General features: G+C 33.3%; 1 protein-coding gene and 1 pseudogene across 1 annotated transcript; both read left to right on the forward strand.

Moving 5' to 3' along the window:
* Positions 1-8,780: 8,780 nt before the first annotated feature.
* LOC115985474 lies at positions 8,781-9,402 on the forward strand (annotated as a pseudogene).
* A 14,364-nt stretch (positions 9,403-23,766) lies between these two features.
* LOC115984216 (heavy metal-associated isoprenylated plant protein 39-like) lies at positions 23,767-24,752 on the forward strand. The gene has a single exon (XM_031107184.1). The coding sequence runs from the start codon at positions 23,792-23,794 to the stop codon at positions 24,272-24,274; it is 483 nt and encodes a 160-aa protein (XP_030963044.1). The 5' UTR covers positions 23,767-23,791; the 3' UTR covers positions 24,275-24,752.
* The last annotated feature ends 1,272 nt before the right edge of the window (positions 24,753-26,024 follow it).

The following is a 26,024-nucleotide window of genomic DNA, read 5'->3' on the forward strand; positions in this document are numbered from 1 at the left end:
TTGCATCCACCAAGCCTCACGGGCTTTTTTTTGGCAAATCTCAAATGCTTCCTAAGCTCTAAAGAGTAATTCTCATTTAAGAATGAGTAGCTCTCTTTAAAATGGTGGGTGTGTTGTAGAAACCTCTCTAGGGTTTTGTATTTGATAGCCTTCTTTCACTTTTGTGGGTAATGAGGGTATATATAGTATAAGTGAAGGATAGAGAAGTTACACTCAAAATCCCAGCTATTAGTGCATTTCGCGGGTCATCTCACAATTTGGCCAAGTCGCGAGATGAGTCGCGAAACTCATTGACTCTTCAGCTTTCGGCATGTGCTCCTCATTTGACCTTTGCAGGTTGCACCACTCGCGAGCCAAGTCGCGAGATCAACTTTTTGAGCAATTTTCATAAACTTAATACTAAACTCATTACAAATAAATTCCACAAAATACCAAAAAAAAAAAAAATTAATGCAATTACAACACTTTTTGTCATGGAATAAAGCTAACACAAATGTTATGTGAAAAACCATAACTTAACACTTATTAATTATTAGCATTTTATGAAAAACAAAGTCAGTCTTGACCCCCAACAACAATTATGCAGCGAATTACTTAATTGTATTTCAATTATGCCAATTATGTGATCAAGTTTTGGCAGTTAAAACAATGAAACCATTGAGTCACCACCAAAGCTATAAAATAAAGCAATAAATCATGAGACAATGATACGATAATAAAGTGGAAAATCAAATAAGACTCATCCAAGGAAAAACCACTACTACTTGGGGTACCCTTACCCGCAAAAGGAAATTCACTACTAGTAGAGTAGTTTTACAACCTAGTTTAAACTCATGACATTAGACCCTACTCGGCCAAAATGAGCTTTTACCTATTTTTCACAAACTTTCCAGCAAAATACCCCATATCTGAAACTAAATAGGGAAATGCCCTTGTTTTGAAACTCGATTTTTGGAACATCAAGTTATAACAAACGTGGACTTAGAATTTTTTTTTTTGGGAACTCGAGTTCCTTGTAAAGTACTCGAGTTCATGGAACTCGAGTTCTACTTGAATTTTTTCAAGGAACTTGAGTACTTCACATGGAACTCGAGTACTTTACATGGAACTTGAGCTCCAGAATTTTTTTTTTTTTTTTTTTTTTTAATTTTTAGTTCGCTATAACTCGATTGTCCAAAAATTGAGTTTTAAATTGAAACTTGATTTTTAGAAAATCGAGTTTCAAAACATGGGCATTTTCCTAAATAGTTTCAGATATGGGGCATTTTGCTGAAAAGTTTTGGCGAAAGGGGTAAATGCCCATTTTCTCCGACTCTACTCGGTAGTTAACTTACTGATGTCACCCAACACCAATTTCAGAACTTTTGAACTCTTAGTTCATGAATTCCTTGCCCAAACTACATATGTGATCACAACTAGATACTTCGACAAACTCCAAGGATGCCCTTGAAGATATGAACACCGCAGAAGCATCTTTGGGATTAAGGCTTTGTGTTTTCAAGCTTTGATCTCACCAATATGAAAGAATTGGTAGAACATGTCTTTCAAACCTCACAAGTATAGTGGGAAAGAAGTTAAAGATTTTCTTCCTGAATAGCTTAGGATTTTTGCCTCTAAAGTCACACATTAGAAAATTGAATCTACAATCAAAGCACTGTTGAAAATCCTCTTCCAATTGTCCGAAAAGTGATTGAAAGTCTGTCAAAATCTTAAGTGCAATCGATTGAGAGTTGATTAAAAGATAGTCGAAATATACCATATTATCTTCTTTGAGCTACATCTTAACATGTCTGATCTTGGATAGTTGAATGCCAGTTATAGACACAGCAAATATTGTCATGAAAATTTTCAACACGTGAATAAGCTTGAACTTATTCAATAAGAAATCAACCAAGAAGCATATAATGTAGTTTAGCGGTAACTTAAAGTTTAGTTTATGTTCAAAATAAAATTAAACAAACAAATTTTAAGCTTTTAATATTCAACTCAACTCGATTATACCCCTACCACAAGGCTCTTGCCGAGCAAAATGGTTAAGAAGTCATCTTACTCCAAGTAAGCTTATGCATTACGATATTTAGGGGGGAAGCAAAAAAAGTCTAATAGTAAATGGATAATGAAAGAGTAAAAAAAAGGGTCTAATGCATCTAATAATATACAAACTAAATGAAATGAGTTGATTAAAATTAATTTAAAACCAAATTAAACTAATTTTTGAGCTTTAAAACACATTCTAATTAATGTATCAAATTTGATTGTAATTTTCTTTTTTTACATTCAAGCTCCCTGAAATAAAATCGTCACTTCGTCACTGATTTAGTCGCTCTTAGTTGGATACTTGGATCCAACGCATCTATGCTACAGTTTAATTGGCTTAGATAACAAGCACATGGAATAACTGGCTTGGATGCTCCAAGTACATGCATAATGTGCCCAGTAGGCCTTTTAGGATTTTATCACGAGCAATGCTGGTGCCACAATTTGTGGCACAACTTGTATCACAACTCGCTTATGTGATGAGTTATGGTTGGTGGAGGGGTGATGGTGAGTCCATGTAGAGACACCCCTCCACCAACCACAACTCGCCACATAGGCGAGTTGTGCTACAAGTTATGACACCAGCTTAATTCTTTTATCACAGACACGCCAGTGCACTGCAGCTGATTGAGGCTTACTTTTTTGTTTTTTTTTGGGAGGGGTGGATCGAAAAGGCAACCTATTTTGCTAATTTTAGGGGCCGTTTGGTATAGGAGTTTAAACACATGTTTTCAATTTTTAAACAACATTACATGCATTTCTACATATTTTTTTACCTACACGTATTTCTAAAAAATACAAACAATGTTACTAGAACAACGTTACCAAACGACTTTGATTCCACTTAAAGCTATTTTATCTATTTTACATTTTCACTTTACAAACCACCCAACATTCATTAGTTTTATTTTAGCTTTCAACACAATATAATAATATAAATAACATAATAAAATAATATATCTATTACAATAAACAACCATCACAACCACCGCAATCGCCGCCATCGCCACCACTACCGCCACCACCATTGCTGATGTTGCTGTTGCAACTGTTGCCGTTGTCGCACCTGCTGCGACAACGGCAACCGTTGCACCTACTACACTTGCTGCGACAACGACAACCATTGCTGTTGTTGCGGTTGCTGTTGCTGTTGCTGCGGTTGCTGTTGCTGTTGCAGATGTTGCTGTTGCTGTTACTGCAGTTGCTGTTGCTGTTGTTGCTGTTGCAGCCACAAATGCCACCTCCATATGATAGCAAATAATTTCCTAGTGTAACAATAATATTTTTTTTTTAACCCCAAATTATATATACAATTTTTTTTTTGACTAAAACAATTTCTCATAAAGCCACATGATAGCAAATAATTGTCTAGTATAACAATAATATTTTTTTTAACCCCAAATTATATATATATATATATATATATACAATTTTTTTTTACTAAAACAATTTCTCATAAAACCACATGATAGCAAATAATTGTCTAGTGTAATAATAATATTTTTTTATCCCTAAATTATATATATACAATTTTTTTTGACTAAAACAATTTCTCATAAAGCCATAGCAAATAATCGTCTAGTGGAACAATAATATTTTTTTAACCTCAAATTATATATATTCAAAATTTTTTATTACTAAAATAATTTCTCAATTGTCATGATAGCAAATAATCATCTATTGTAACAATAATATTTTTTTTAACCCCAAATTATATATATACAATTTTTTTTGACTAAAACTAGGGGTGTGTAGAAAACCCACCGACCTGCCAAACCCAACCCGACTCGCTGGGTTGGGTCGATTTTTAAGGCTTGGTGGGTTGGGTTGGGTTACAAAAATTTTTTTTATAGCGGGTCGGGTTGGCTTTGGGTCATAAAATTACAAACCCGCCAAACCCGACCCGACTCACCCATATTTAATATATATTTAATAATTTTTTTTTAAAATCAACTGTAGGGCACTTATATATATATATATATATATATATATATGTGTGTGTGTGTGTGCGTGTGTGTGTGTATTTAAATATATATATATTATATATTTAATTATTTTTAAAAAAAACTAGCTGAAGCATTTCCTCCTACTAATACTAATTTAATATATATATATATATATATATAAAATTAATAATTTTTTTAAAATAACTAGTTCTTCTTATCCTATATAAAAGCCAATTAGTTCACCCAAACCATAATAAATTACTATTGTTGTAGGGACACGATTATTTAACGGCCCAAGAATGACATTGGGCTCGTAAGTAAAGGGCCCTAACAATATGATTTGTAGAGAGTGGGCTTGAAAGGCAGGACCTTAGTCACAGGTTAGCGGTTTAATCGGGGTTTCTATGGAAGCTTCTATATGGGTGGACTTGGCTAGACTAGCTAAGCCTTCCATTAGTGCGGGTTGTAGGTTTAAGTCCTCGGACAGCGTTCGAGGAGCATAGTATCCTTCCCTTTCTTCCTTTTTCAGGATTTTCCCCTCCTTCCGAGGGATCCCTTCTCCTTCACTTTCTTTCCCTTTTATACTAGTGTTCATTTCCCCTTTTAGTGTCCACGTGTAAGTTTTACTTTCTGGGGTGTAAACCTGTCCTGTCAATCCATACCTAGAGTGGTTGGGGGTCGTTGGAAAAGTTAAATAGCATGGTTTGGAGTATGGGCCTGTCAGACGCAGGATTCTGTATTACGATGTTGGCAGCTTTCTCCCTTATCCTGCCCCTGTACTGAGTTTGTCCTTTTCTTCAGGCGTTTTGTGAGGTGCTGAGCATAAGATCGTCCTCGGCCATGTCCTTGTGCTTTTTTGGGCTTTCATTATGCGTTCTCGGTAATAGCTCTCCTCGGCTTATGCCTTGGGCCCTAATGTAGAGTGGGCCTGGGCCACGAATTCTCTGGCCCCACAATTGTTATTTAGTCATTAGTATTGTTTGCCTTTAAGGAATTACATTGATACTAATCTTTAGGTTTTTTTTAATATATTAATATTAATATTTTTTTTTTCTACTCAATTTAATAATAATAATAATAATAAATTTTTGTCAAACCCATGGGTTCAACCCGACCCAATCCAACCTATGCACACCCTTAACTAAAACAATTTCTCATAAACACACATGATAACAAATAATTGTCTAGTGAAACAATAATATTTTTTTAACCCCAAATTATGTATATACAAAATTTTTTATTACCAAAACAATTTCTCAATCGTCATGATAGCAAATAATCATCCACTGTAACAATAATAATTTTTTTTATCCCTAAATTATATATATACAATTTTTTTTTTTACTAAAACAATTTCTCATAAATGCACGTGAAAGCAAATAATTGTCTAGTGAAACAATAATATTTTTTTAACCCCAAATTATATATATACAAAAATTTTTATTACTAAAAAAATTTCTCAATCATAGCAAATAATCAACTACTGTAACAATAATATTTTTTTTAACCCCAAATTATATATATATATATATATATACACAATTTTTTTTTTTTACTAAAACAATTCCCAACGATATGAAAAATTTATCATTCCAATTACTCAAATCAAAAACCCTAAGCTTTAAATGATGAAGAAGACAAAGACAACTCACCTGTAAATTAACAAGCAAGGTTTGAAGAAATTGGTTACCCAAACAGAGAAGAGAGGGTGAGATGGGTCAGACAGAAGAGAGGGTGAGATCGCCGAGATGGGTTGATACGAGAGTTTGATGAATATGAGAGAGAGGTGACAGTTTGATCTGAGAAAGTCAATGACTAAAATCGAGTATAGGAAAAAAGAAATAGAAAAAAAAATGATATTTTAATGTGGAGTGGGAATAAAAAATTATTTTTGAGTTTATCTTTGAGCTACGTGTGTGCCCAGCTATATATGGCAAATAAAACTGAGAAAAGGCCTGAGCCCAATCAAAACGCAGTTGAGTTTGAACACTAAAACCTCAATCCAATGCAACTATGAACTATACTGTTCAGTCTTCTCTGTCCCTAATTCCACAAACAAATGACAGACATCCTCAATATTTGGCTCTCTCATTCTTAACTCTCATCAACACTTGCACCCCGACCACCTCAGTTCCTTTCCTCACCAAGTTTCTCTCTCTCTTCCCTCTCTCATCAGCACTTGCTCTTCGTTTTTTTTTTTTTCTTTTCCTCTTTTGTGATTTGATTTGATTGTTTGTGGTCCATTCCATTTTTATTTTTAAATATTTCTGTGAAGACTTGTATAGAAAAACAGCCAGGCATATAATAAATTGTCTCATTTTTAGACCTACAGGACACAACCATATATGACAAATAAATAAATTCTTCATCAATTTTTTTTTTAAAAAAAAAATGCTTTTGTCAAAAAAGTTTAGCTTTTTGTTTTTTTTTGGTCATATCTTTTTATATTGTTTTATATATACATATATAAAAGAAGTAAACGAAGCCTTTTAAAAAATAAACTAAATTTTAAATTTTTTGTCACACATTTTAGCATAAGAAATAAACTGATTTTTAGCTTTATTAAAATCTTTCATATTTTAGCTTTTCGCTTTCTGTCTAAGCTTTTTTTTTAAAATAAAATCATAATAAAATTAATTTTTAACTCTTAATTACACGTTTAATATAAAAACCACCAGAAAACCCTTTTTTTTACGGGAGAGTAGTAATTGAGGCTGTGTTAAAACTTATGATGGAATCGCTTTTTCATAAAAGATCAAGGGATTTATGAGAATAGGGAAATATATAGTACTCTCTTTTTCTTTATTTATTTATTTATTTTTTTTGCCTTGTATATAACTCATACTATGTATGCTTAGGATTCAAAAGTCTCATATTTTGATCTCTGGTGGCGTCTAAAGGGATGTGTTGATAGTTGAGATCGACCCTTAGGAAAGGCTATGGGGTGGGTTTGACTTCCCCATACCAAAAACAGAAAACAAAAACAGAAAAAAGAAAAGAGAAAAGAAAAAAGAAAGCACGGAAATGCTGCATCTAGCTAATATGTGGTCTAATCAATATAAGTACCATGTTGTCGCCCATAGCACATTGTTCCCAATTAGTATCTTTTTAGCTTCCAGCAATGTGTGTCGGTGATTAAATTATACGTGTTAATTAAGAGTTTTATGGAAATGTATTTAATACTTATTAAATGATTTTTTATGTATTTTATAAAAATAATTTTTTTTATAAATTATGTTTAGATATTATTTGTGTACGTAAATCAATTAATTATTGATATATATATATATATATATATATATTATAAATAGTATAAATTATAATTCATAATAAAATATTTATTAATATTTTATTATATGATATTTTATAAAATTAAATTTTGTATGTGTAAGGACACGATTTGTAACGATATGATTTGTAGAGCGTGGGTGTAAAGAACTAGGTTAACTTTTGTATAATAAAAAGACTCATCCTCACGTATATTGAAAGCCTAGAGTTAGCACAACGATCGTTTTCTTTGGTAATCGATACAGTTCTTTTTCTCTCTTTTTGTTCTTCTTTTTTTGTCTGTGTTTTTCTTTCTTTTCTTTTCCGTTTCGATCCTCCTTTCTGCATGTTCTTCTTTCAGTTTATATACCACCCTTTGTGTTCCATCCTCACCGCACACGTGTAGGTTGGGTTCGGAGGATTTCTTTCTGTCCCATCTAGCACCTCCTGGAACTTCCTATGGGCAGCTCTAAGGCTGCTTCCTTACTGTTCAGGTATCACCTCCACATTAATGCGGCCAGAGAGTTGGTTGAGAGGTCATTAATGCGGAGGCAGCTGTAGTTATAGATATTTGTTTGCCTTATCTCTTTCACCCTTGGTCGGTTATTCTATCTTTAGTGGTGACCTAGTTCTGAGGTCTGGTTGCAATAAGACCGCGCCCTGATCGTCCTCGAACGCATACTGCCGAGGAGTATGTCGTCCTCGGATGGATACAGAACTCTACCGTCATGATATTGATTACCACCCCCTTCAGTAACTACCTTATGACTTGACTTGGCCTCCTCGGACGGATATGCATCCTCGGATGGGCTACAGGCCCAACAATCCTGAACTTAATGGGCCTATTGATCGAACGGCCCCCACAGTATGGATATAAAAAATAAAAAAATAAAAAATAAAAAAAAAACACCATCCTAGGAAAAACATAAAATGAATTATAATAAATTAGTATATGTAAACCAATAAATTATTGATTAGTATTTTTTTATATAAAAATTAATTATGTACTATAAATCATAATTAAATAGTTATTAGGAGATTCAACTTCACTTCACAATTCCCATAGAGGAGGGTACTATGAGGTCTAAAATTATCCGTAAAACACAATTATTGTCATGAGATATTCTCTTTAGAGGTGGTATTATGTGTATCTGATACAATGTATTTACCTTCTTTCATAGGGTGGATCTAATACTTGTGGGATCTACCTCCATGTGAAAGAGTGGATACGTATTTTGAAAGTATAATATATTTTCTCCACCATATTTGTGAGATTTACATGTGAAAGGATAGATACATGTATCAAATACATGATAGATTTTTTTAGGTGGTTTTGATATTATCATATTTATCTTTTGTTTAATTTTATGAGTCCAGTTACGGGCACACTTTAAGTCATCTATTTTTTAAAACATTTTCTCGAAAATTAAAAAAATTGTCAATATTTTTTCAATTTCTGAAAATTATTTTCTCAAAAATAATAAACATTAGCAAAATCCTAATTTTATTTAGTACTAGTCAAATACGTATATGCTTGGTTTTTCTTATCTTCTTGTCGGGATTGATCCGATTGCAATGGACATGAAGGATAAGAAACTAACGGTCATAGGAACCGTGGATCCCGTAAATATAGTGAGCAAACTGCGCAAATATTGGGCATCAACAAGTATGATCTCAGTTGGGCCAGCAAAAGAACCTAAGAAGAAAGAAGAGCCGAAGAAGGAGGAACCCAGGGCCGAGGAAGCAAAGAAAGAGGAACCCATGAAGGAGGAAGCTAAGAAAGAAGAAGAGAAAAAAGAAGAACCCAAGAAGGAAGAAGAGAAGAAAGAGGAAAAGAAAGGAGAAGAGAAGAAAGAAAGAAGACCCTGTTTTAGAGCTTGTTAGGGCTTACAAAGCATATAATCCCCACCTCGCCGCACATAATCCGTTCCACACCTCATATTACTACGTCCAACCAATGGAGGAGAATCCAAATGCTTGTGCTATTTTATAATTAATGGGCTACCAAAAACTGAGTGAAAAGATTAAATCTTTTCTTTGTTGGTATAGGAGGCAAACACCCAAGATTGGTAGGAGCTCTTGTACATAAAGATGGTGATGCTTCATTGGTATGCTTAGAAATTAATAATGTGTAGAAATAAGTTTTGGAATATGTTTTGAACACTACATAGTATCTATATTTTTGGCACGTAATGCTTTTTTTTGGAAAGTGTTACCTAGCTAAACTTTTTTCTCTTTTTTACTTTCCCCGTATGAAAAGCCTTTTATTTTCAAGGGCCATGCCTATGAGGACGATGCTGTGGGACAAGGCAGCTGACAAGGAACCGAGTAAGAGCACACTCACGGGTTTGAGATTGAGAGCTCTCTTTTTTTTTTTTGAGAAACGAGAGCTCTCTTTAAAATGTGTCTTGTTTTTTTTTTTCACATCTCGTGTCTTTCTCCGTGTTTTATGCTACTATTTGAAATAAAAAAGTGATGGTTCTCATAGATTTGTGGGTCTCATTGATCTGTCTCTGACGTATGAACTGATTGGCCATGGCCCCATAGAGCAATGGGTCGGTGTTAATAGCAACCTTTTTTCTCATGGGTTCATGTGCGTGGCACCTGTTAGTTGGATACAAGTTTTTGCTTATGGAATTTTCTGCCGAAAGAATCGTGGCTTGTTTGATTGCCTCGAGCATTTCTTTCAAACCTTTCTGGCCACTTGCTTTCCAAGTGTGAGGGCCAGATCTCTCTCTCTCTCTCTTTTAAAGTCTTTGGTACATCATTAAACTGATATGTATCTTTTATTTATTTTTTACATGTTAATCAGGCCATTACAAGATCTATATATGTCAAATGCAATGTATGAATAGATTAAGCACCAAATTTATAGGAACGAGAATCATTAAAAAAAATTATGTATTTCATTTCTTTTGGTGATGCACGTGTATTGAGTAATCAGCTATGCAAGTAGACAAGCACCCAAGGAGGGTTCAAATCTCTTTTAAATGATTATTTGTTTAACCAAATAGTAAAATACAAACCTGTGCTTCTGTATTCCAGATCCACATGAGGACCCTGGCTGTTATTTACATACTTTATATATTAAACCACAAGTGCATGTGATAAAAGTAACCGAGCCGCATCATTTGTACGATTTTGTATATATCTGATTCAACCTCGGTTGTAGTTATTATTATTATTATTATTTTTTCTTTCTTGGTAATTACCGGGATAAAATCCCTGAGTTAACAGTTTACAACCGAATCATGTGTTACTAGGCTAAAAGGCCCAGTGGCGGTTGTAGTTATTATTTCATGTAAACATTCTATGTGAAATTTCAGCAAAAATTGAAGCATTAAGGAATATTTCCACCTATCAGTAAGTTTCAAGAGGAAAAAAATGAACAGTACTTCAACTCAAAGAAAGCTATTTAGAAGTCTCTAGAATCAAAGACTCCGTCTCTCCTTTTCAATGTTATATATCCTTAAATCATCTTTAAGCAAAGTTGCCAACCTTAATCTCCAGCATTATCCATCCACGTCATGAAAGAGTCAGTAGAATTGACAAGATGACATGACAGAAACCAAAGGTGGTTAGATGAGGCTTACTCTTCAGCAAATTTAAAGATCAGTTATAGATACCAGTAAAACATAAACATTACTAGTTATACATAATTACTGTGCAATTATATATGGATCATCACTTGTCCAAGCTCACTTCAAACGATCTTAATTTGTTAGACAAAAATCTTTTACGAAGAAAAAGTCTTCTAGTGAAGCTTTCAAGTAACAAACGTGCAAGCAAGAACCATGAATGCTTTTACCTCCTATCAACCCTACTACTACTACCTGTCGATACTAGCATAAAGTTAATCTTATCCACAGTGGTAAAGGACAATCCAAAAGAATTTTTTTTTTTTTTTTTTTTAACTTTTTTATTTTATTTTTTAATTTTTTTTTTATCAAAGACAATCTAAAAGATGAATCATTCGACAGGACGGAAGCTAATAGGAAAAAAAACAAAAGTACCCTAAAAAAAAAGTTTGTACCAAGGATTAGGCTTGTAAATCAAATAAATTATTCATAAATAGTTCGCATTTAGTCAGGAAATCATTGTTGATGTTTATTTATTTATTTAGAAAATGAGTTAAACCCAAGCCAAAATTTAGGTGTTGATTGATGGTTTGAATAAGTTCATCGGAATGAGCCATGGGAGATCATAACTCACTGCGTATGTGTGGTATTACCAAAACCACTTTATGCCGACACAAAGCATATATATACGTGTATGTATGTGTTCGGCTTTGTTGGATTTCTTCTTTGGAAAGAGTTCAAGATGCAACGCACATGTAATTTTAGTCTTTCACACCAAGTTTAAATAATTTATGAATTCTTGTGATGTAATAGTTGTGATAAGATCAAAAGAGATTTCAATTTCGGGTGTATTTAGGGTTTGGATTTTATGAAAACTTTTGTGCTATGTACCTTCATGATATCCACATTTCTAAGTAAAAATATCTACTTGACACCTCTCATACATTTAAAGTCTAAGGTGAATCACACAAATCTAGCTTCCATGTATGATTATATTTTTCTATATTTCTATTTTGGATTTCGTATAAACCCACCATTATTGACTACTCTTTGCTATCTCAATGGTAAACTTGACCATTAAATGAGTAAAAAGAAAAAATAATAATAATAATGTGTTCATGAAGAAGTCCATGAACATGAGGCTTGATTAAAGTGTGTGCCTGTGTGCACATGTATATAACATTTTATTGTATTCTTATATGCAATTATGTATACATGTATAAAAGATACTTATATATATAGACTTGAGATTTAATTTTATAATTTTGTAAATAAATTCATAAGGTACTAAATTATTATTTATAATTTTTTAATAATATATATAAATAGTCCATTTAGTAATAAAAATTATATATAATGGTTGGTGAATATTGCTTTTATAAGTTTATAAAGGAAAATTTAGTTTATCTAATTAATTTAAATAACATAACTTAAACTATAATCTTACTTATTGAAAGCTCAATTAGTGTGAAAACACTAATACTTGTTTAGACCCCCAATTTTAAATTACAGCTTAATTGCTTTTACTCTAACTTATCTAAGTGCGGAACAAGAGTAAATGAAACATAATAAACCTGAACTACTCTCTAAGGCATAAGCATATACAATGAACAATAGATGTAAAACTTAAAGAGTAAGAGAAGAGAGATGCAAACACAAGATAACACCAAGACGTGTTATCGAAGAGGTAACCGAAAAATTTGGCAAAAAATCTCTTCGCAACCCTCCAAGTCGAAATTGATCCATTAATGAATAAGTTGGAGTATACGAATATCAAAAAGACCCTCCAAGCCTAGTCTGCCTAATGTACTTGAGCCCTCCAAACTCCTGTTACCAACGGACTTCTCAGAGTCTTGTCTTCACTAGTTATCCAGATCCCGCAATACCGCCCGATTGCATCCACCAAGCCTCATCGGCTTTTTTTGGCAAATCTCAAATGCTTCCCAAGCTCCAAAACACTCTTTACAAAGGAATTCTCATTTAAGAATGAGTAGCTCTCTTTAAAATGGTGGGAGTGTTGTAGAAACCTCTTTAGGGTTTTGTATTTGATAGCCTCCTTTCACTTTTGTGGGTAATGAAGATATATATAGTATAAGTGAATGGTAGAAAAGTTACACTCAAAATCCCAGCTATTAGTGCATTTTGCGGGTCATCTTGTGATTTGGCCAAGTTGCGAGATGAGTCGCGAAACTCACTGACTCTTCAGCTTTCGGCAAGTACTTCTCATTTGACCTTCGCAGGCTGCACCACCCGCGAGCCAAGTCGCGAGATCAACTTTTTGAGCAATTTTCACAAACTTAATACTAAACTCATTACAAATAAATCCCACAAAATACAAAGAAAAAGATTAATGCAATTACAACACTTTTTGTCATGGACTAAAGCTAACACAAATGTTATGTGAAAAACCATAACTTAACACTTATTAATTATTAGCATTTTGTGAAAAAGAAAATCAGTCTTGACCCCCAACAACAATTATGCAGCGAATTACTTAATTGTATTTCAATTATACCAATTATGTGATCAAGTTTTGGTAGTTAAAACAATGAAACCATTGAGTCACCACCAAAGCTATAAAATAAAGCAATAAATCATGAGACAATGATACGATAATAAAGTGGAAAATCAAATAAGACTCATCCAAGGAAAAACCACTACTACTTGGGGTACCCTTACCCGCAAAAGGAAATTCACTACTAGTAGAATAGTTTTACAACCTAGTTTAAACTCATGACATTAGACCCTACTCGGCCAAAATGGGCTTTTATCTATTTTTCACAAACTTTCCAGCAAAATACCCTATATTTGAAACTAATTAGGGAAATGCCTCTGTTTTGAAACTCGATTTTCTAAAAATCGAGTTTCAAATGTAAAACTCGAATTTTAGAACATCGGGTTATAACGAACGTGGACTTAGATTTTTTTTTTTGGGAACTCCAGTACCTTGTAAAGTACTTGAGTTCATGGAACTCGAGTTCTACTCGAATTTTTTCAAGGAACTCGAGTACTTCACATGGAACTTGAGTACTTTACATGGAACTCGAGTTCCAATTTTTTTTTATTTTTATTTTTTTAAAATTTTTAGTTCACTATAACTCGATTGTCCAAAAATCGACTTTTAAATTGAAACTTGATTTTTAGAAAATCAAGTTTCAAAACAAGGTCATTTTCCTAAATAGTTTCAAATATGAGGCATTTTGCTGAAAAGTTTTGGCGAAAGGGGTAAATGCCCATTTTCTCCGACTCTACTTGGTAGTTAACTTACTGATGTCACCCAACACCAATTTCAGAACTTTTGAACTCTTAGTTCATGAATTCCTAGCACAAACTACATATGTGATCACAACTAGATACTTTGACAAACTCCAAGGATGCCCTTGAAGATATGAACACCACAGAAGCATCATTGGGATTAAGGCTTTGTGTTTTCAAGCTTTGATCTCACCAATATGAAAGAATTAGTAGAACATGTCTTTCAAACCTCACAAGTATAGTGGGAAAGAAGTTAAAGATTTTCTTCCTGTTGAAAACTTTTGTTCTACGTACCTTCATGATATCCACATTTCTTAGTAAAAATATCTACTTGACACCTCTCATGCATTTAAAGTCTAAGGTGAATCACACAAATCTATCTTCCATGTATGATTATATTTTTCTATATTTCTATTTGGATTTCGTACAAACCCACCATTATTGACTACTCTTTGCTATCTCAATAGTAAACTTGACTATTAAATGAGTATAAAGAAAATAATAATAATAATGCGTTCGTGAAGAAGTCCATGAACATGAGGCTTGATTAAAGTGTGTGCGTGTGTGCACATGTATATAAAATTTTATTGTATTCTAATATGCAATTATGTATACATGTATAAAAAGATACTCATATATATAGATAAAGACTTGAGATTTAATTTTATAATTTTGTAAATAAATTCATAAGGTACTAAATTATTATTTATAATTTTTTAATAATATATATATATATAATGGTTCATGAATATTGCTTTTATAAGTTTATAAAGGAAAATTTAGTTTATCTAATTAATTTAAATAACATAACTTAAATTATAATCTTACTTAATGAAAGCTCAATTAGTATGAAAACACTAATGCTTGTTTAGACCCCCAATTTTAAATTACGGCTTAATTCCTTTTACTCTAACTTATCTAAGTGCGAAATAAGAGTAAATGAAATGCAATAAACCAAAACTACTCTTTAAGGCATAAGCATATACAATGAACAATAGATGTAAAACTTAAAGAGTAAGGGAAGAGAGATGTAAACACAAGATAATACCAAGACGTGTTATTGAAGAGGAAACCGAAAAACTCGGCGAAAAACCTCTTCGCAACCCTTCAAGTCGAAATCGATCAATTAGTAAATAAGTTGGAGTACACGAATATAAAAAAGATCCTCAAAGCCTAATCTACCCAATGTACTTGAGCCCTCCAAGCTCCTACTACCAACGGACTTCTCAGAGTCTTGTCTTCACTAGTTATCCGGATCCCGCAATACCGCCCGATTGCATCTACCAAACCTTACCGACTTCTTTTGGCAAATTTAAAATGCTTCCCAAGTTCCAAAACACTCTCAACACTCTGAATAGGTGTGGATTGTGTTTGGGTATAAATCTTCTCTCAAAGTATAACAATAGGAGAGGAAAAGGAGAAGAGACTACAAATGAATTCTCACTTAAGGATGAGTAGCTCTCTCTAAAATAGTGGGTGTGTTGTAGAAACCTCTCTAGGGTTTTCTATTTGATAGCCTCCTTTCACTTTTATGGGTAATGAGGGTATATATAGTATGGGTGAAGGGTAGAAAAGTCACACTTAAAATCCCAGCTATTAGTGCATTTTGCGGGTCATCTCGCGAGTTGGCCAAGCCGCGAAAAGAGTTACGAAACTCATTGACTCTTCAGCTTTCGGCATGTGCTTCTCATGTGACTTTTGCGAGTTGCACCACTCGCGAGCCAAGTTGCGAGATCAACATCTTGAGTAATCTTCACCAACTTAATACTAAACCCATTACAAATTAATGCAATTACAACACTTTTTGTCATAGAATAAAGTCAATACAAATGTTATGTGAAAAACCATAACTTAACACTTATTAATTATTAGCATTTTGTGAAAAAAAAAAAATCAGTCTTGACCCCCAACAACAATTATGCAGTGAATTACATAATTGTATTTCAATTATGTGATCAAGTTTTGGCTGTTAAAACAATGAAACCATTGAGTCAACACCAAAGCTATAAAATAAAGCAATAGATCATGAGACAATGATACGATAATAATGTGGAAAATCAAATAAGACTCATCCAAGGAAAGACCACTACTACTTGGGGTACCGTTACCCGCAAAAGGAAATTCACTACTAGTAGAGTAGTTTTACAACCTAGTTTAAACTCATGACATTAGACCCTACTCAGTCAAAATGGGCTTTTACCCATTTTTCACAAACTTTCCAGCAAAATACCCCATATTTGAAACTAATTAGGGAAATACCCCTGTTTTGAAACTTGATTTTCTAAAAATCGAGTTTCAAATGTAAAACTCGATTTTTGGAACATCGAGTTATAACAAATGTGGACTTAGATTTTTTTTTCTTTTTTTTTGGGAACTCGAGTTCCTTGTAAAGTACTCAAGTTCTTCTTGAATTTTTTCAAGGAACTCAAGTACTTCACATGGAACTCGAGTTCTAGAATTTTTTTTTTTTTTAATTTTCAGTTCGCTATAACTCGATTGTCTAAAAATCGGCTTTTAAATTGAAACTTGATTTTTAGAAAATCGAGTTTCAAAACAAGGACATTTTCCTAAATAGTTTCAGATATGGGGCAATTTGCTGAAAAGTTTTGGCGAAAGGGGTAAATGCCCATTTTCTCCGACTCTACTCGGTAGTTAACTTACTGATGTCACCCAACACCAATTTCAGAACTTTTGAACTCTTAGTTCATGAATTCCTTGCACAAACTACTTATGTGATCACAACTAGATACTTTGACAAACTCCAAGGATGCCCTTGAAGATATGAACACCACAGAAGCATCATTGGGATTAAGGCTTTGTGTTTCCAAGCTTTGATCTCACCAATATGAAAGAATTGGTAGAACATGTCTTTCAAACCTCACAAGTATAGTGGGAAAGAAGTTAAAGATTTTCTTCTTGAATAGCTTAGGATTTTTGCCTCTAAAGTTACTCATTAGAAAATTGAATCTGCAATCAAAGCACTGTCGAAAATCCTCTTTCAATTGTCCGAAAAGTGATTGAAAGTCTGTCGAAATCTTAAGTGCAATCGATTGAGAGTTGAATAAAAGATAGTTGAAATATACCAAATTATCTTCTTTGAGCTACATCTTAACATGTCTGATCTTGGATAGTTGAATGACAGTTACAAACACATCAAATATTGTCATGAAAATTTTCAACACGTGAGTAAGCTTGAACTTATTCAATAAGAAAATCAACCAAGAAACATATAATGTAGTTTAGCAGTAACTTGAAGTTTAGTTTATGTTCAAAATAAAATTAAACAAACAAATTTTAAGCTTTTAATATTCAACTCGGCTTTATTATACCCCTACCACAAGGCTCTTGCCGAGCAAAATGGTTAAGAAGTCATCTTACTCCAAGTAAGCTTATGCATTACGTTATTTAGGGGGGAAGCAAAAAAAGTCTAATAGTAAATGGATAATGAAAGAGTAAAAAAAACAAGGTCTAATACATCAAATAACATACAAACTAAATGAAATGAGTTGATTAAAATTGATTCAAAACCAAATTAAACTAATTTTTGAGCTGTAAAACACATTCTAATTAATGTATCAAATTTGATTGTAATTTTCATTTTTTTACATTCAAGCCCCCTGAAGTAAAATCTTCACTTCGTCACTGATTTAGTCGCTCTTAGTTGGATACTTGGATCCAACGCATCTATGCTACAGTTAATTCACTTAGATAACAAGCACATGGAATAACCGGTTTGGATGCTCTAAGTACAAGCATATTGTGCTCAGTAGGCCTTCTAAGATTTTATCACGAGCAATGCTGGTGCCACAACTTGTGACACAACTTGTATCACAACTCGCTTATGTGGTGAGTTGTGGTTGGTGGAAGGGTAATTGTTGGTCCATGTAGAGACACCCCTCCACTAACCAGAACTCACCACATAGGCGAGTTGTGCTACAAGTTATGACACTAGCTTAATTCTTTTATCACAGACACGCAAGTGCACTGCAGCTGATTGAGGCTTACTTTTTGTTTTGTTTTGTTTTGTTTTTTTTTTTTTTTTTTGGGAGGGGTTTATCGAAAAGGCAGCCTATTTTGCTAATTTTAGGGGTCATTTGGTATAGGAGTTTAAACACATGTTTTCAATTTTTAAACAACATTATATGCATTTCTAAATACTTTTTCACTCACACGTATTTCTAAAAAATACAAACTATGTTACTAGAACAACATTACCAAATAGCTTTGGTTCCACCTAAACCTATTTTATCTATTTTACATTTTCACTTTACAAACCATCCAACATTCATTAGTTTTATTTTAACTTTCAACACAATAAAATAATATAAACAACACAATAAATTACCAACTAATTCCCAAAAAATATAAATTTGTATAAAATTAGAACTAGTAACTAATCTCAGCATTGAAATATTGAAAAAACTCATATAAGCAAAAAATCTTAAATATCATTGATCATAAGACATATAATTGTCGCTATAAATAAGAACGAGAATTCCAACAGTAGTAATTAAGATTGACATAATAGAAGTAAGTGGATCAATCAATTGTCCAAACTCTAAAGAAAAGTCATTATTGATGGTGCAAGACCATACATATTGATATATCCACAACAATAAACAACCATCACAACCATCGCAATTGCCGCCATTGTCACCGCTGCCGCCACCACTACCGCCACCGTCGTGGTTGCTGCAACTGTTTCTGTAGGCACTGTTGCTGCTGCAACTGTTGCTGTTCCTGCTGCAACCGTTGCCATTCCTGCTGCAACTGTTGCCGTTCCTTCTGCCACTGTTGCAGTTCCTTCTGCTGCCGTTGCTTTTCCTTCAGCCATTGTTGCTGCTGCTGCCGCCACTGTTTCTGCTGCAGCAAAAATTGTTGCTGTTGTTGTGGCTGTCGCCGCTGCCACAATTGTTGCTGCCACAAGTGCAATTGTTGCTGTTGCTGTTGCAACTGCTGTTGCTTCTGCAACTGTTGGTCCTGCAAAAATTGTTGTCGCGTATGTTTCTTCCCCAACCGTTGCTCCCACTGCAGCAACCGTTGCTCCCGCTGCTGCAACTGTTGTTGTTGTCGCAACATGATAGCAAATAATCGCCTAGTGTAACAATAATATTTTTTTAACCCCAAATTATATATACAATTTTTTTTTTTTACAAAAGTACAGTTACATATGATATTGGTACTATACAATGTGAGGATTATACTATCAAATGTGAGAAAAAATAAAAGAACCATCGAATGTGACAAAAGTATAGTCACATGTGATGTTAGTACTGCACAATGTGAGAATGGTACCATCAAATGTGAGAAAAAAAAAAGGAACCACCAAATGTGACAAAAGTATAGTTACATGTGATGTTGGTACTACAAAATATGATGATGGTACCATCAAATGTGAGAAAAAACTAAGAAAACCACCGTATATAACAAAAGTACAGTTACATATAATGTTAGTACTACACAATATAAAAATAAAGAAGTAATGTAAAATTACCCTTATCTAGTATTACAATAATATTTTTTTAACCCCAAATATTATATATATATATATATACAATTTTTTTTTCTAAAACAATTTCTTATAAAGCCATATGATAACAAATAATCGTCCGGTGTCACAATAATATATTTTTATTTTCAAATTATATATATATTCAATTTTTTTTTTACTAAAACAATTTCTCATCGAGCCAATAATCCTATAATGGAACAATAATATTTTTTTAACTCTAAATTATATATATACAATATTTTTTATTACTAAAACAATTTCTCAACCGTCATGATAGCAAATAGTCATGATACTAAATAATTAATTATTTACGGTGACAATAATTTTTTTTAACCCCAAATTATATATATATATATATATATATATACTTTTTTTTATTTTTATTTACTAAAACAATTCTCAACTGACATGAAAAATTTATAATTCCAATTACCCAAATAAAAAATCCTAAGCATTAAATGATGGAGAAGACAGAGACAACTCACCTGTAAATCAACAAGCAAGCTTTGAAGAAATTGGTTACCCAAACAGAGAAGAGCGGTCGAGATGGGTCAGACAGAAGCGAGGGCGAGATGGGTTGGTGCGGGTCAGCTTGGGACTTGGGGCTTAGGGCTTGGGTGAACGGCGAGGGCGAGATGGATCAGCGTGGGTCGGCGGCGTGGGGCAGGGGAGTTGGGCCCGTGAGGAGTGGAAGAAGAAAGAAAAAAAAAGGAAAGGGAGAAGGATGATGAATCGGCGATGGTGAGCTTCAGTGGCGATGGAGCGATGGTGAGCTTTGGTGGCGGCGGTGACAGGATGATGAATCGGCAGCAGAGGTGAGAGTTTGATGAATATGAGAGAGAGGTGACAGTTTGATCTGAGAAAGTCAATGACTGAAATCGAGTATAGGAAAAAATATATATATATATATATATATATATATAGAAATGATATTTTAATGTGAAGTGGGAATAAAAAATTATTTTTGAGTTTATCAGCTACCGTGCCCAGCTGTATATGGCAAATAAAAGGCCCTAAAAGAGATCTGTATATAGCAAGTAAAACTAACTGAGAAAAGGCCTGAATCCAATCAAAATGCAGTTGGGTTTGAACACTAAAATCTCAATCCAATGCAACTATGAACTATACTGTTTAGTCTTCTCTGTCCCTAATTCCACAAACAAATGACAGACATCCTTAATATTTGGCTCTCTCATTCTTAACTCTCATCAACACTTGCACCCGACCACCTCAGTTCCTTTCCTCACCAAGTTTCTCTCTCTCATCAGCACTTGCTCTTCGTTTTTTTTTTTTCTTTTCCTCTTTTGTGATTTGATTTGATTGTTTGTGGTCCATTCCATTTTTATTTTTAAATATTTCTGTGAAGACTTGTATAGAAAAACAGCCAGACATATAATAAATTGTCTCATTTTTAGACCTCCACTGCACAACCATATATGACAAATAAATAAATTTTTAATCAAAATTATTTATTTATGACAAATAAATAAATTCTTCATCAATTTTTTTTTTTTAAATGCTTTTGTCAAAAAAGTTTAGCTTTTTGTTTTTGTTTTTTTTTTTTGTCATATCTTTTTATATATATATAAAAGAACTAATCGAAGCCTTTTAAAAAATAAACTACTATCGCACACCCTTGGTACAGTGGTCACTCCGCAAGTATAAATGCGTGTGGAGTATGGTGGGAAAGGGCCGGGATTCAAGTCTCCAGGAGGGAGTTTCACACACATATACACTTAAATTATGTTAGAGTAGAAATTCTATCTTGTATTAAAAAAAAAAAAACTAAAAAAACTAAATTTTAACTTTTTATCACACATTTTAGCATAAAAAATAAACTGATTTTTAGCTTTATTAAAATCTTTCATATTTTAGCTTTTCGCTTTCTGTCTAAGCTTAAAAAAAAAAAAAAAAAATAATAATAAAACTAATATTTAACTTTTAATTACACGTTTAATATAAAAACCACTAGAAAACCTCTTTTTTTTTTTTTTTTTTTTTTTTTTTTTTTTTTTTTTTTACACGGGAGATTAGTAATTGAGGCTGTGTTAAAACTTATGATGGAATCGCTTTTTCATAAAAGATCAAGGGATTTATGAGAATAGGGAAATATATAGTACTATTATTTATTTATTTATTTATTATTATTATTATTTTTTGCCTTGTATATAACTCATACCAAGTATGTTTAGGAGTAAAAAGTCTCATATTTTGATCTCTGGTGGCGTCTAAAGGGATGTGTTGATAGTAGAGATCGATCGAGCATTAGTATTGGAAAATTCCAATTCTACTCTATTTTACCATTCTAAAAACCACTTTATCATTATACTATATCATTTTACAATACCTCCAGCATCCCAAAACTCTATTTTTATTAAAATATTATTTTTAATCTTTCTTTTTTATTTCTTTCCAACCATCACTTTTTTATAGACTTGACATTTTTCCTGGACTTTCCAACAATTATTTTTTTCCCTCTCTTTCTCTCTTAACCTCTAGCATCGGTTCAACACACAAAGCCACACACACATAGAGACCCACGATACACCGATCAACCTAACCAAACCCATCACCACACACACAGAGCCACACACACAAACACAAACCATCAAACCATCAACAGAACCACACACACACAAACCATCAAACTAGTTGGAGCCAACAACGGCCACCACACCCACCACCCCAGCCTCTGATCAGCAAACCCACGCCGTCGATTTGAAACCCAGGTTGTCGAAAATACACAGAAAAAAACCGATGATCAACCTAGAAAAACTTCGAAAATACCCAAAAATACCCAAGCTATTGATCAGAAACCCACGCTGCCGATCCATACCCAGATTAACCCAAATCAACACCCAGCTCTGTCACGTCCAGATCAACCCAAATCCAAAACCCATAACCCATAACCCACAACCCACCATACTGATCGGAGCAAACTACACCCACATCAGAGCAAACCCATCAAAGCCACATCGAACCCATCGGAGCAAACAGCATTGATAGAGAGGAAAGGGAGAGGGAGAAAGAGAGAGAGACGAGGAGGACAGAGTTGAGAGAGTGGGAGAGTTAGAGCAGATGAGAGAGAAAATGAATAAAATAAAATATTTATTTTTACAATACTGCTACAATGAAATTCTACATATAGAATTGCACTTCTAAATGTAGAATTGTATTGCAAAAAAATTTGCAATTCTTAAGTTTACAATTCTCTGATACAGAGCAATTTGGGACTGTAAATGTCAAATTCTCCTTAGCATTAACATTCCTCAATGCTAATGCTTAGGAAAGGCTATGGGGTGGGTTAGACTTCCCTATACCAAAAACAGAAAAAAGAAAAAAGAAAAGAAAAAAGAAAGCACGGAAATGCTGCATCTAGCTATTATGTGGTCTAATCAATACAAGTGCCGTGTTGTCACATTCCAAAAAAAAAAAAAAAATAAATAAGTGCCATGTTGTCACCCATAGCACATTGTTCCCAATTAGTATCTTTTTAGCTTCCAGCAATGTGTGTCGGTGATTAAATAATACGTGTTAATTGAGAGTTTAATGAAAATGTATTTAATACTTATTAAATGATCTTTTTATGTATTTTATAAAATTAATTTTTTTATAATTATGTTTAGGTATTATTTGTGTACGTAAATCAATTAATTATTGATATATATTATAAATAATATAAATTATAATTCATAATAAAATATTTATTAATATTTTATTAACTGATATTTTATATATTTTATAAAATTAAATTTTGTATGGATATAAAAAACCCATCCTAGGAAAAACATAAAATGAATTATAATAAATTAGTATATGTAAACCAATAAATTATTGATTAGTATTTTTTTAATAAAAATTAATTATGTACTATAAATCATAATTAAATAGTTGTCAACTTCACTTCACAATCCCCACAGAAGAGGGTACTATGAGATCTAAAAATTATCCGTAAAACATAATTATTGTCATGAGATATACTCTTTAGAGATGGTATTACGTGTATCTGATACAATATATTTACCTTTTTACATAGGGTGGATTTTATATTTGTAGGATTTACCTCCATGTGAAAGAGTGGATACATATTTTGATATTATTTGTAAGGTTTACATGTGAAAGGATAAATATATGTCTCAAATACAGGGTAGATTTTCTTAGATGGCTTTGATATTATCATATTTATCTTTTCTTAGATGGCTTTGATATGTATAGGCTTGGTTTTTTTTCTTCTTGTAGGGATTGATTCGATTGCAATGGACATGAAGGATAAGAAACTAACGGTCATAGGAACCGTGGATCCCGTAAATATAGTGAGCAAACTGCGCAAATATTGGGCATCAACAAGTATGATCTCAGTTGGGCCAGCAGAAGAACCTAAGAAGAAAGAAGAGCCGAAGAAGGAGGAACCCAAGGCCGAGGAAGCAAAGAAAGAGGAACCCAAGGAGGAACCCAAGAAAGAAGAAGAGAAGAAAGAGGAAAAGAAAGGAGAAGAGAAGAAAGAGGAAAAGAAAGAAGAAGAGAAAAAGAAAGAAGCACCTCCACCAGACCCTGTTTTAGAGCTTGTTAAGGCTTACAAAGCATATAATCTCCACCTCGCCGCACATAATCCATTCCACACCTCATATTACTACGTCCAACCAATGGAGGAGAATCCAAATGCTTGTGCTATTTTATAATTAATGGGCCACCAAAAACTGAGTGAAAAGATTAAATCTTTTCTTTGTTTGGTAAAGGAGGCAAACACCCAAGATTGGTAGGAGCTCTTGTACACAAAGATGGTGATGCTTCATTGGTATGCTTAGAAATTAATAATGTGTAGAAATAAGTTTTGGAATTTGTTTTGAACACTATATAGTATCTATATTTTTGGCACGTAATGCTTTTTTTTGGAAAGTGTTACCTAGCTAAACTTTTTTCTCTTTTTTACTTTCCCCGTATGAAAAGCCTTTTATTTTCAAGGGCCATGCCTATGAGGACGATGCTGTGGGACAAGGCAGCTGAAAAGGAACAAAGTGAGAGCACACTCACGGGTTTGAGATTGAGATTGAGATTGAGAGCTCTCTTTAAAATGTGTCAAGTTGTTTTTTTTTCACATCTCGTGTCTTTCTCTGTGTTTTATGCTACTATATGAAATAAAAAGTGATGGTTCTCATAGATTTGTGGGTCTCATTGATCTGTCTCTGACGTATGAACTGATTGGCCATGGCCCCATAGAGCAATTGGTCGGTGTTAATAGCAACCTTTTTCTCTTGGGTTCATGTGCGTGGCACCTGTTAGTTGGCATACAAGTTTTTGCCTATGGAATTCTCTGCCGAAAGAATCGTGGTTTGTTTGATTGCCTTGAGCATTTCTTTCAAACCTTTCTGGCCACTTGCTTTCCAAGTGTGAGGGCCAGATCTCTCTCTCTCTCTCTCTCTCTCTCTCTCTCTTAAAGTCTTTGGTACATCATTAAACTGATGTGTATCTTTTATTTATTTTTTACATGTTAATCAGGCCATTACAAGATCTATATATGTCAAATGCAATGTATGAATAGATTAAGCACCAAATTTATAGGAATGAGAATCATTAAAAAAAATTATGTATTTCATTTCTTTTGGTGATGCACGTGTATTGAGTAATCAGCTATGCAAGTAGACAAGCATCCAAGGAGGGTTCAAATCTCTTTTAAATGATTATTTGTTTAACCAAATAGTAAAATACAAACCTGTGCTTCTGTATTCCAGTTCCACATGAGGACCCTGGCTGTTATTTGCATACTTTATATATTAAACCACAAGTGCATGTGATAAAAGTAACCGAGCCGCATCATTTGTACTATATTGTATATATCTGATTCAACCTCGGTTGTAGTTATTATTATTCTTATTATTATTATTATTTTTTGCTTGGTAATTGCAGGAGATTGAACTTCCCAAGCTCACGGTTTACAATAGAACTGGATGCCACTAGGCTCCAAGGCCAGTGACGGTTGTAGTTATTATTTTATGTAAACATTCTATGTGAAATTTCAGCAAAAATTGAAGCATTAAGGGATATTTCCACTTATCAGTAAGTTTCAAGAGGAAAAAAAATGAACAGTACTTCAACTCAAAGAAAGCTATGAAGTCTCTAGAATCAAAGACAGTGTCTCTTTTTTTTTTTTTGAAAAGCAAAGACAGAGTCTCTCCTTTTCAATGTCATATATCCTTAAATCATCTTTAAGCAAAGTTGCCAACCTTAATCTCCAGCATTATCCATCCACGTCATGAGAGAGTCAGTAGAATTGACAAGATGACATGACAGAAACCAAAGGTGATTAGATGATGCTTACTCTTCAGCAAATTTAAAGATCAGTTATAGATACAAGTAAAACATAAACATTACTAGTTATTGATAATTACTGTGCAATTATATATGGATAATCACTTGTACAAGCTCACTTCA

Source organism: Quercus lobata, chromosome 4 (genome assembly GCF_001633185.2).
Source record: "Quercus lobata isolate SW786 chromosome 4, ValleyOak3.0 Primary Assembly, whole genome shotgun sequence".
Taxonomy (NCBI): Eukaryota; Viridiplantae; Streptophyta; class Magnoliopsida; order Fagales; family Fagaceae; genus Quercus; species Quercus lobata.